Source organism: Clinocottus analis, unplaced genomic scaffold, assembly GCF_023055335.1.
Source record: "Clinocottus analis isolate CAN_PGR_092001 unplaced genomic scaffold, fCliAna1.0.p SCAF_3, whole genome shotgun sequence".
Classification (NCBI taxonomy): Eukaryota; Metazoa; Chordata; class Actinopteri; order Perciformes; family Cottidae; genus Clinocottus; species Clinocottus analis.
The window spans coordinates 15,053,484-15,063,934 of record NW_027176042.1 but is presented as its reverse complement, the minus strand read 5'-3'; the positions used below and the strand labels follow the sequence as shown (position 1 = coordinate 15,063,934).

The following is a 10,451-nucleotide window of genomic DNA, read 5'->3' as shown; positions in this document are numbered from 1 at the left end:
GAATAAAACATTGTTAGCTGGGTTATGCTAGTGATTCATTACTTCCAATAACAGGATTTAAGTTTTAGTCAAATGTAAGAGACCATTTTCAGTCCAGCTGTACTGCTCGTCACATTGCTTTGAATTGCAAATGTGACGATTAATTTGTCAATAACACTTTGCAAGATTTAAATTGTTCTGCAGGTTACCAGAGAAAATATTCTCCTGTAGTTATTTGTAATTTAATGGTTGGCTGTGACAAGCTGACAATCCTATACAGAAGCAGTTACCATGACAATGTTAACCCATTGCTGTACACTTTTTTAAATTTATTTAAGTGATGTTAACTTTTACCAGCAGATGACTTGACAAAAGGAACTTTCAGCAGAATTCTATGAATAAAAAAATAAAACAAACACAAGTTTGGATCACGCGATGGGAAGAGGTGAGTCTTGGTGAGGCCGACAGGACGACGCCTACAATACAGCCTTTTCTCCTGGGTGGCCCGTGTCATTCAGCTCACCTTGCCCACACTGCAAACTCCTTCACTAAAGCAGTTACAGCTTTTACACAACCTAAAACAAATCACTCTTGGGCTTTTCAATTTTTTTTCTCAAAAGAAAAACAATAACATGACACAAAGGCAATTTATAAACCTTTAATTTACAAAATAAGACACTTAACAGTTCACTATTCAGGTATCTGGACTTCCTCTGGATCTGGAAGTTTCCTTTTAAGAGGAATAATATAGATTGCATTCTTGGCCTCTTTTAATCTCCACCATCGTCCCAACCTGCAGAAAAAAAAAATACTTAAGTAACCGATAACATCATCCAGGTAGCAGCACCTCAAACCTTTGTGAAACAAGTGAATCAGTGTCAGACCTTGAAATCAGAACAAATGCCACATGATATTTAAAAATGTTTGTGTGGGATCATTTTAAACTCAGATTTGATCACAGACATTGATTTGAAGTGTCGAGTTTCGATGAAGCATCAACTCTGGCTAATGAGGCTAGTTATGACTGGAGACATTTTAGCCTTCAGGTTAAGTTCAGATCGTCAGCTTTGGTTGTGATGAAAGTTCTTTTTTAAAACCCAGCAAATTAGAGTCAAACCACATTTACGGTATTTGCTAGTTTTTCTAATTATCCACTTTGCATCATAAATATTAAACATATTTTTCTGGACATCTAAAAATGCATTTCCCAATGCGACCAACTGTTGAGCTCCTTTTAATCAGCTAACGTCATCTAAAGCTACCGTCATTGGGACAGAGGATGAGAGAGGGATGAACACTCCCATCTAGTGGACATTTCATGTACCTGTGCTCCTGTCCAACTCCTGCAACCAAGAACAGACCAGAGTTTGAAAACTTCAGACTGTTGACGAAACCAGCCTGAGAGAGAAAGAGCAGAGACGCTACGTTTTGAGACGGCCATTGTAGTCGACAGGAATGCAATGTACATGATGTTTACTCTCCAAAAACACATCTTATTTAACCGTGATTATTTCCAAAAGAGGACAACGAAAGAGCTCACCACCGGTACGCTGAACAGAGGCTCCAGTCCACGGTAATACTGGCCACACTTCCACAGCTGCACATGCGAGTTGTGTGAACCTGTAGAGAAGAACAGACGTAACTTTACATCCCTGCAGACAACAGAACATCTAAAGAGCAGTTGAGATGAACACAAATGCATCAACTGTCATCATAAGTGTCTTGGGCACTTCAGAACATGGCATTTTATGTTAACGATTACATTTGCATTCATAAAAGATAAACGAGAAAAAAAAGACACATTTAATGTGTCCTGTGCACAAAATGTATGTGTGACAATAAAAAGCTGGACTCTCACAGCCAAAGGCACCTGAGGCGACGGTATCCGAGTTGTGCAGCGCTGCTACTGAAGAGACCCAGTGAGGCTGCTCCAGACCCGCGTCACCATGGCAACCGTGAGCCTTTTTCACCGTGCTGAGAGGCCTCTTCTTGTTGACGCTCCACAGAGACACGGAGCTGAGGTCGCACGGAGAACACAGAGGAGAACCATGAATAAATGTGGAACAACACTGTGAAACCGAGACAAGGTGACTGTAAAGAGCGACGTCCGTCTTACCCGTCATCGGCTCCCGTGATCATGTGCTCCTCGTTGATGAGCTGGATGCAATCGATTGAACCCCTTTAGGACGACAGAATATAGTGACAGGTGAGGGGACTCTTCTTCCTGAGGGCTCCGTGGAGTGTCCTGTTGCTAGTAGCAACTACTATTATCACAGGTAACTGAAACCAGTTTCATCTTCACCGTCAACTCATTCACTTCCCTTCATATCAGTGGTTCTCAAATGGTGTACACGTGAAGGCACTCCAGGGGGTACGCGAGATCGAAAAATAAATAGATAAATAAAAATATGCATCCATTAAAAAATCCTTTGAAATATTTAATAAATATTAGAGTCGTGAAAGATAACGCGTTATGATTAAATTACAGGATTAATGCGTTAATTTTTTTAACGCATGCGCAGAAAGAGCTTCTAATATACCCATTGAACTATTTCCACTCTCATGCAGTCAGATGTCAGATGTTGACTTGGGAAGACGTTGTTGTTTCACCATCACAACCAGCCTTAACATCTCAACGCGCAGCATGTTGGTCGGCGAGGGGCGTTCAGGTGGAATGCGTCAAACCAGCCTCACTGAACAACAAAGACCCCTCACTAAGTCTGCCTGTGACAAGGTGAGCAGCACAGTTGCGGAATGAATATTGTTGAGGATGAGGGGTTCACCAAAGTTTTGCGAGTGGCAACGGGGGACCTAAGCATCAAAGCACCGCAAAGACACACAATCATTACACAAATCCACCAACTGTATAAAGCTGAAAAGAACAAAACGGAAAGTGACTTGGCTGCTACGGATCATGTGGCGCTGACAGGGGATCACTGGACTTCTGTGAGTAATGAGAATTACCTGGGTGAGCAGACGGCCTCTTTTTCCCGGACATGTCCTCTTTTCGAGACTTAAAAATGCATCTGGCAGTGATTCCAAAACAACTTTTTTTATGAGCTAAAGATCGTGTAGATGCACGACGGTGGAGCGGGATGAAACGATAACGCGGTTCACGTTACGGCCTATAGTTGCATTGTTTACAACAGCACCCCAATGTATAAATGACAATGTATATATTCGTCTTTTATCATAAATCTTTATGTTTTTACAAAAATATACCGAGAATATCGGTAATATGCGATTAATCATGATTAATCCACAGAAACCTGTGATTAATCTGATTAAAAATTTTAATCATTTCACAGCCCTAATAAATATATAATGAAATACAAGTGTAAGTTCAAAAACTGAATTTTAAATATTATATCAAAGACTGAAGTCACAGTCTTTCAACCTTTGCGCTGGTTAGGGGGTACTTAATGAAAACTAGTTCACATGGGGTACAATCAGTTATAAAAGGTTGAGAACGCCTGCTCTATATAACAGACTCAATAGATTGTCTGAGAGTGCTTAGTGAGTGTTGTTGCTGTAATTTTTCTGTGCTCAGTTTACCGTAAATCAATTGTTGATTATTGCGGTAAATTCAAATTCTACCTGTTTACCGTTTATTGTGATATAAGCTCTTATACAAAACTAATTTTACAATGCTATTGTTCAAAGTCTTGGTTGTGGTATATATTTTTGATTTGTAATATAGTTATCCTCTGATCTTTATTGAACTTGCCCTTGACATACATCTCTTTATTCGTTTATGCTCTTTGTGCAAAGCAAATCCCCCTCGGGCAAATAACGGCTTCATCCAGTTCCATTTAATCCTTGCCACTATTTTGTATCTGATATACCATTAGATGTGGAGCTGTGTGCGCTGCTAGTTTTCATTAAGGGAAAGTAAAACTTTTTTTATAGGCTTCTGATCATAGATTAACGCAAACTGAGAAAACCGAGGAAAGACGGACGGACTCACTCGTGACCGTGGAACACCAGCTGAGATTCCTCGGCTATCTTCCACACCCTCACCGAGCGGTCCCTTCCGCCGGCCGTCACACAGAGCTCGCGGCTCAGGCTGTCCAGTCCTGTTATAGCATCCTGATGCCCAAAGCTGTAGCGAAGCACAATAACAGTTAAGTTCAAAAACAAATTCTAGTGTTTGGCAGCGAGATAAAACTATTGTCTGATTAGTTACTCACAGAGTTTCCACATATGCGTTCTCGTCCACATTCCATACCTTTACCGAGCGATCGTGAGAGGCGCTGTACAGATCATGAGTTCCCTTTCTGAAAGAAAGACCCTGAGAAGAAAACAACATTTAATGTGTTTTATAGGAGGAAACTCGGAGGACAGGATCTTCATGACTGATAAGATGAGAATAACATTTTGTATTCCATGTAACAAAGAGCAAGAGGCAGAACATACCGACACAGGGCCTTTGTGTCCTGTGAACTTATAGAGATGTTTAAGCGTTTCTGCCTCCCAGATCATGATCAGTCTGTTCACATCTCCAGTGGCCTGAAAGATGTTGAGAAAGAGGATTCTTAAAACATTAAGTTGCACTTCGGCAAACTGCTGGCGGAGCAGGATATGTTGAGAGAGTACTACTCACTAGGTATTTTCCATCTGAGGAAATGGCCATACACAGGATGTGGGCTGTGTGTCCAACATGCCGATTGTCTGTACCTTTCCTTCCACCAGGTATTGTGTGTAGTTTCTTCCCAGTTGCAACATCCCCTGAATAAATAAGAAAAATACTGAATTGAGTCCGCCATATTATCCTCAGAAACAAGACAACTTCATTTATCTTCAGTTTTAGACATACTTCACTGAAGTATCAAAAGAAAGAATTTTGATGTCTACTAACATTTAATGATGGAGCAGTCTTTGGCAGCAGAATATATGTACTTGTCATCAGAGCTAATGACCAGACAGGTAATTGGAAGTTTGTGTCCTCTTAACACTCGAATCTCTGAAGCATCCGGTGGCATGATCTAAAACAAAAAAGACAAAGAAAATAGCAGTCATGTTCACGTAAAAAGACATGCCGTGACGATTAAAGGAATGTAAATGTCCATACTTACATCTTTGGCAATAAGCCGCTGAAGCTTTCCTTTTTGTTCAAGCTGAGGGGAAGAAGAACAAAAACATCTCACATACAATAAGATCAATAGTATGAGGTAATACTAGTGTATGGCAATTGATCTAACGTATTTAAGCATATTAATAATCATAATTGCAGATCAAAGACACAAGTTTAGTTCGGATTCAGTTGAGGAAACTGAAAAGGGTGATTTATGATCAAACTGAAATTACTGAGAGGGAGTAATGTCTGGGGTGACCATAGGTACAGTTTTATGCAGGACTGCCCATCATATTATTCCTTGTCGCGTGTACCACATATTAGGACAATGTCATGTATTTTGATTGGCTTGCGTTGTCAAACGCAGAATCACTGCGGGACAAACGCTAAAATCTGGATTTTATTCAAGGGTTGAAAGAAGGGAAGGCCGTCATCTCAGGGCCGTGTTCGATGCTACTTCACACAGGCGATACACTGCGACTAACAAGGAACGTTTTGAGTCACAAAGCATGCTGATTTTGGCAAAATATGATGGAAACCATCAGAAAGACAAGGTACAACAAAGACTGGATCATTCTTATAACTGAGAGAAGCCAGTCATAAGTGATTGTCAAACAGTTTTTAGCTATTTTTTAATGAAACATTAGACTAACCCACAGCCTTGTAAACACTTCCCACATCATGCCACACACACAGACATTATTTGCCCGACATTTGGTTGGTTGGGATCATCAGGGCCATTTCACCAGTAATCAAACTCCTGTCTGCTTTAATACAGAATAGGATCTCACCACTTCTTCTTGAAGTCTTCCAGCAATCAGATCAGTCTCAAAGTTGTCATCTTCTGCTTTATCTTCCTCTGATGAAATCAGACCACACAATAAATACATACATACATACATACAGGCAAAGACAGTATGTTAAATTACTTAGATATAGTGTTTGGTAATACAAGTGTACCTTGTGCCTTTAGTTGTTCGAGGTAGCGTTTGGCTAATCTGAGTTTCTTCTCCTGTGGCGTTTCGTCATAATCAGGCTCTTCTTTTGACTGTCTTTTCCTCGGCACTACAGGACTGAACAACAACAAACAAAGTCACACATATTTACGACTTGCTGTGTTAGTTACGCACTTTCAAAGGGGGACTATATAAGTGATCATCATGCCAAAGTGAGCACATGAGAAATTTCATTACCTCTCTGTTTCTGAGTCGCTGGAGATCTCTTCGTTGTGTCTCGGGTTGGGTTTCTTGGCTCGTACCTTACTCTTTGCGCCCGAGTCCCCATCGCCCTGCAGAAGGAGAAAGCAAATGGAAAGGTTGTAATGAAACTGGCTAGTTAAAGCAGCAGATAGGAACAGGTAGCGTCACATGTTAGCTAACAGTACATGACTTAGCTTACTTGCTAAGTTTACTTACCTTTCGTTTGAGCGGCGCTGTGTTTTTTCCCTTTTGGGCAAATTTGGGGTTTTCTTTTTTTTTAATAAAGAAAGTCGAAGACATTGTTGAAATAAGCACGCGTGGTGTTTCGACGTAAACGCTAACTGTAGATAGTTCAACTGCTCAACTTTCTCAGTGAGCAAGTCAACATTGGACCCACATGGATTCACTGCAACCAAACTATGGAGCTGGAGTCATGTTGAAGACGGACGCTGATTGGCTGATTTTCACAGTTCGTTCTGAATGTCCCGCCTCCTGTGGAAACCCTCGATTCCCATTGGGTAAATCTCGAATTTACGATGAGCAGGAAACTGTTCAGTGGTAAAATACTTCCCTCGGGGAGTGCGTTTTCGCACCTTTGTTCCGCATATAATTGTAAAAATATAAATTTCACAACGCGATAATATTGCACGCCTGTGTACCACACACAGTAAAACATAAATAAAGGTGCAGCATTTCACACATATTTAACCGGGAAACTTTAGCGCGGCTGTGGAAAAATAGCCGTAAATGTATCGGGATCTATGTACTGTACTACTGCAGTAGTACTACTACTTCCTCTACTACGCAGTATTTGCATTTACTGCGCTGTCTCTGTCCTCTGTGTTTGTGGCTACAGTTTATCCGTGAAGTAGAGCTGACCGGCCAGGTGAGCCCCATCTCAACCGTCTCGCGTACAATATCACGTGTATTAGGTATTTGATAATGTATTGACGATATCACTTAGTATTTCCAGCTGGAGGCAATCTAGAAGCTAGTAGGAGGGGTTGAGGAGGAAGGGGGAGGGGGATGCGATGTGAACTAACTTTTCATTTTTGTCTTCAAAATGGACGGAAAAACCACGCCGATCGAATGAAAAAGTTTGTCTCAAAGTTTGACTCCATCTTGTGCTGAAAGGGCTTGTGCGCGGTGTGTCAACTGATCAAATCTCTACTCCACAGATTCTTCTCACCCCCATGCCACCCAAGAGAGACGCAGGGGCGACTCCAACAACACCACCACCAGTCAAGATGATAAAAATCGGCACAGAGGCACAGGAGTTTGGCAGCGATCCAGTGGAGGATAAGTACAGGTTGGCTGAGGAGTCCAGCTACTCCCCTTTTCCCAACAACGAGGTGATATATGCTATTTGATTTATGCAAATGTGCATGAACACAACTGTTTTATTTTCTACACATTAAGAGTTGTTTCTGTGATTTCTTCTCATTTGGCAGCATGAAAACATTGACTTTGATGAAGAAAATATTACAAGCCCAGACATTAGAACAGACACTATCAGTCTCCTCATGAAAATTGAGCAGCTGCAGGCACAACTCAAGTATGAACGCAGATGTAGGATTCTGGCCGAGAGAGAACTGAGGGAGATGAAAGGTGGGTGGAAGAAGATGACTTATTAATTCATATGCTAAAAAGGAAACGCCTACCAAAACAACACAGTCCGACTACTGTATGTGACTCGGCAGGACATGTCACACATGTTAGCTCTTTAAGTTGGATTCTGATGTGTTTTAGATAGAATAAGACATTACAGGTAATGCTGTAATTGTCACATTTGAAATTTCTGAATAATTTTCAAGAAAAGAACAAATGACTTTGGTACTAAATTTAAATAGTTAACTTGTAATGGAATTGCTTTCAGAGTTTTGAGTTTGTGCAAGGTAAATCATGAAAACAAATCTGTCGACAGGCGAGTAAATCAGCAAATTTTGAGAATTCAATCTCCAGTAGAAATATGACTATCTGTGTTTTTAAATTGAATGTTTCTTCCAAGGCCATTTACATTTGTAGCAAATAGCATAATTTCTTTCAGAAAACCTCCTAGGAAATTATTAGAAAATTACAGATCTGTTAAAAAAAAAAGGTAAATGGTTAATTTTTATATACCTGTAAATCAGTGTTGAGGAAGCATCAGGCCCACAATGTAGAGAAATTAAACAATCTGCGTAATAAGCAGTTGAATTAAAAAGCTAAAGTAAAACTATTTTGATTCTTCTTAGATACTTTAATGTGTTTGGCTGTTGGCATGTCAAAAGTTTCTTAGTTGGGACTCGTGGTGTCTGTTAACATCCTAGCTATTGCCCTGTAAACATGCCATCTCATACTGTTTTTATGGATAAACTTGCCCTGTTTGCACTTTCTACAGAGATGAACACTCTCATGATGCAGATGAGGCACACAGCACATGAACTGCGAGTCACTCTGGATCATGTCCTCCAAGGAGGCGAGGCCGCAGCAGTGCCACAGACCTCTCACGATGAAGCCGTCTCTTTCCTGGGTGAGGCCGGGGAAGAGATGAGAGAAGAACTCAATATGCCAGAGGTCAGTGCTCCTATTCTATGTCTTCTAACAAAAAATAATTGCTCAAATTTTGTTCTCATAGGAGTAGCTAATGATACAATATTTCATAGCTCTTGCTTCAAGCATTTTTTGCTAATAGGATTTGACAATTTCACAAGTGTATTTAAAGCTAACATTCTCATTTTGATTTTTCTCGCAGGACGATCACAATTTCTTGTATCTCTCGGAGCATCTTCGAGTGCCAAGAAACCTTTACATGCGCATCGCCGAGATTGCAGACTACAAAAAGTACACGTCGGCTTTGCTGATGATACTTTTTGACAGAGAAACGTTGGCCACACACTCTCTGCAGGGCCGAAGGAACACCTTCACTGGAGAAGATTGCCACAAGCCTCAACTCCCACCCGAGATCTTGAGAAGTTTAATTGGTGAGATAAAGAACATTTAGTATCACACACACCTTCTTGGTAGATGTTGTGTTGTTTATGAATTTGAATATGGGAAATCACATTTTTTTTATGCTTCTTTTTCCAGCTCACGTGGCGGTCAAGTTCGGCGTTGAAAGCAGCCAAATAAAAATTGCAATCCGTACAAAGTTGAATAATGAGGACAAGCTATTAAAGAAGAGACTGGGTATGGGTAAAGCTGAAAACAAAGCTTTGCTTGATCAAAGCTTTTGCCAAGAAGCTTCACTCCTGAATGAAAATGGAGCAATGGAAAATGATTCTCAGTTATAATCTTTTGAGTCTGCCTTCATCTGTTGGTCACCGGTTTTTCATTCTCTGATAGAAATGTGACAGGTTGCCTTTTTAATCCACCTGTAGTTTATTCAGTATGGAAATCTAGTGCTTGAAGGTAGCTATTTTAACACTTTTCAGAGTTATTTTTATTTGTTCCAGCTGTAAAGTTGAATCTGGTGACAAACAATACTCTGGACAGCACTATAATATGTTGCGTGTAATCGTTTGTGGGTCAAAACTACCGAGTGTTTTTATTTATTTCAAGGTAGTAAGTGGCTGTGTCTAAATCTTCCGTGATGTTGGCCTTTGTCAAACATTTGTACTGGTTCAACTTTTCAGTCAGCTGGCCTTTGTGTGTTTTTAAAAGTAGGACATTTTAAAAATAACAAGGGTGCTGTTCATACCAAACTGTACTCTAAGCTAACCTGTGCTTCTAGAATAGTTTTTTGCTGTAAGTGATATTTTATCTTGTTTCCGAAATTCTGTCACTTGTCTGTTTGTAATGAACTACATAAGGGACAATAAACTTTTGGAACCGCTATTTTTCCGTTATCTTAACTTAGACCCTTTCCAGCATCAGCTCAGTGAGGTGTGCTCTGTTCTCGTTTGGAATTTTGTTTTCTCAGCAACCAAGAGATGTCAGCACTGAGCCCCGTTTAGGCTTCTCTGCGAGCAACGATCAACTCAAAAGACTACAGCTGTTAAGAATGAAAGGTTTCTGTTTCTTTACAAAAAGAATATCAACGAATGAAATTAACTAAATTTCAAGAAGATAATACAATAGTTGTAAATGTGTGAATAGACGGAACAAGTTCGTCCAATACTATATGTATTCTCTCAAACCCTAAAGGGGAGAATAGAGGAACATCTGTAAAGACGGACGCATAGTGGACAGTGTGTGACAGACACTGCCACATACTGACT

The 10,451-nt window shown here is 40.3% G+C and overlaps 2 protein-coding genes across 5 annotated transcripts; one reads left to right on the top strand and one right to left on the bottom strand.

Moving 5' to 3' along the window:
• Window positions 1-584: 584 nt before the first annotated feature.
• On the bottom strand, window positions 585-6,654 carry rrp9 (ribosomal RNA processing 9, U3 small nucleolar RNA binding protein). 2 transcript variants are annotated; one of them, XM_068593607.1, is made up of 15 exons: window positions 6,469-6,654; window positions 6,247-6,341; window positions 6,014-6,126; window positions 5,845-5,912; window positions 5,055-5,096; window positions 4,838-4,964; window positions 4,583-4,707; window positions 4,396-4,488; window positions 4,170-4,270; window positions 3,947-4,081; window positions 2,096-2,158; window positions 1,838-1,995; window positions 1,520-1,599; window positions 1,304-1,377; window positions 585-772 (listed from the first exon to the last, which is right to left on the bottom strand). In XM_068593607.1, the coding sequence occupies exons 1-15, from the start codon at window positions 6,550-6,552 to the stop codon at window positions 670-672; spliced, it is 1,461 nt and encodes a 486-aa protein (XP_068449708.1). In that variant the 5' UTR covers window positions 6,553-6,654; the 3' UTR covers window positions 585-669. The 2 variants fall into 2 exon arrangements, with proteins under 2 accessions (XP_068449708.1, XP_068449709.1); XM_068593608.1 differs by having other exon boundaries at window positions 586-772; window positions 1,850-1,995.
• On the top strand, window positions 2,015-10,068 carry LOC137795989 (uncharacterized). 3 transcript variants are annotated; one of them, XM_068593611.1, is made up of 6 exons: window positions 2,015-2,185; window positions 7,431-7,604; window positions 7,704-7,860; window positions 8,633-8,808; window positions 8,987-9,215; window positions 9,322-10,068. In XM_068593611.1, exons 2-6 carry the CDS (start codon window positions 7,446-7,448, stop codon window positions 9,522-9,524), a joined length of 924 nt encoding a protein of 307 aa, XP_068449712.1. In that variant the 5' UTR covers window positions 2,015-2,185; window positions 7,431-7,445; the 3' UTR covers window positions 9,525-10,068. The 3 variants fall into 3 exon arrangements, with proteins under 3 accessions (XP_068449712.1, XP_068449710.1, XP_068449711.1); XM_068593609.1 differs by lacking the exon at window positions 2,015-2,185 and adding an exon at window positions 6,918-7,138; XM_068593610.1 differs by lacking the exon at window positions 2,015-2,185 and adding an exon at window positions 7,270-7,349.
• Window positions 10,069-10,451: the final 383 nt, after the last annotated feature.

Excerpts from the sequence above, each read along its gene's own strand:
- LOC137795989 (XM_068593611.1), top strand. The coding sequence starts at position 7,446 with ATGCCACCCAAGAGAGACGCAGGGGCGACTCCAACAACACCACCACCA. Across the intron at positions 7,861-8,632 it reads AGAACTGAGGGAGATGAAAG|AGATGAACACTCTCATGATG; the intron begins GTGGGTGGAAGA and ends CACTTTCTACAG. Across the intron at positions 9,216-9,321 it reads GATCTTGAGAAGTTTAATTG|CTCACGTGGCGGTCAAGTTC; the intron begins GTGAGATAAAGA and ends TTCTTTTTCCAG.
- rrp9 (XM_068593607.1), bottom strand. The coding sequence starts at position 6,552 with ATGTCTTCGACTTTCTTTATTAAAAAAAAAGAAAACCCCAAATTTGCC. Across the intron at positions 5,913-6,013 it reads CGAACAACTAAAGGCACAAG|AGGAAGATAAAGCAGAAGAT; the intron begins GTACACTTGTAT and ends TGATTTCATCAG. Across the intron at positions 1,378-1,519 it reads CTCTGTTCAGCGTACCGGTG|GCTGGTTTCGTCAACAGTCT; the intron begins GTGAGCTCTTTC and ends TTTCTCTCTCAG.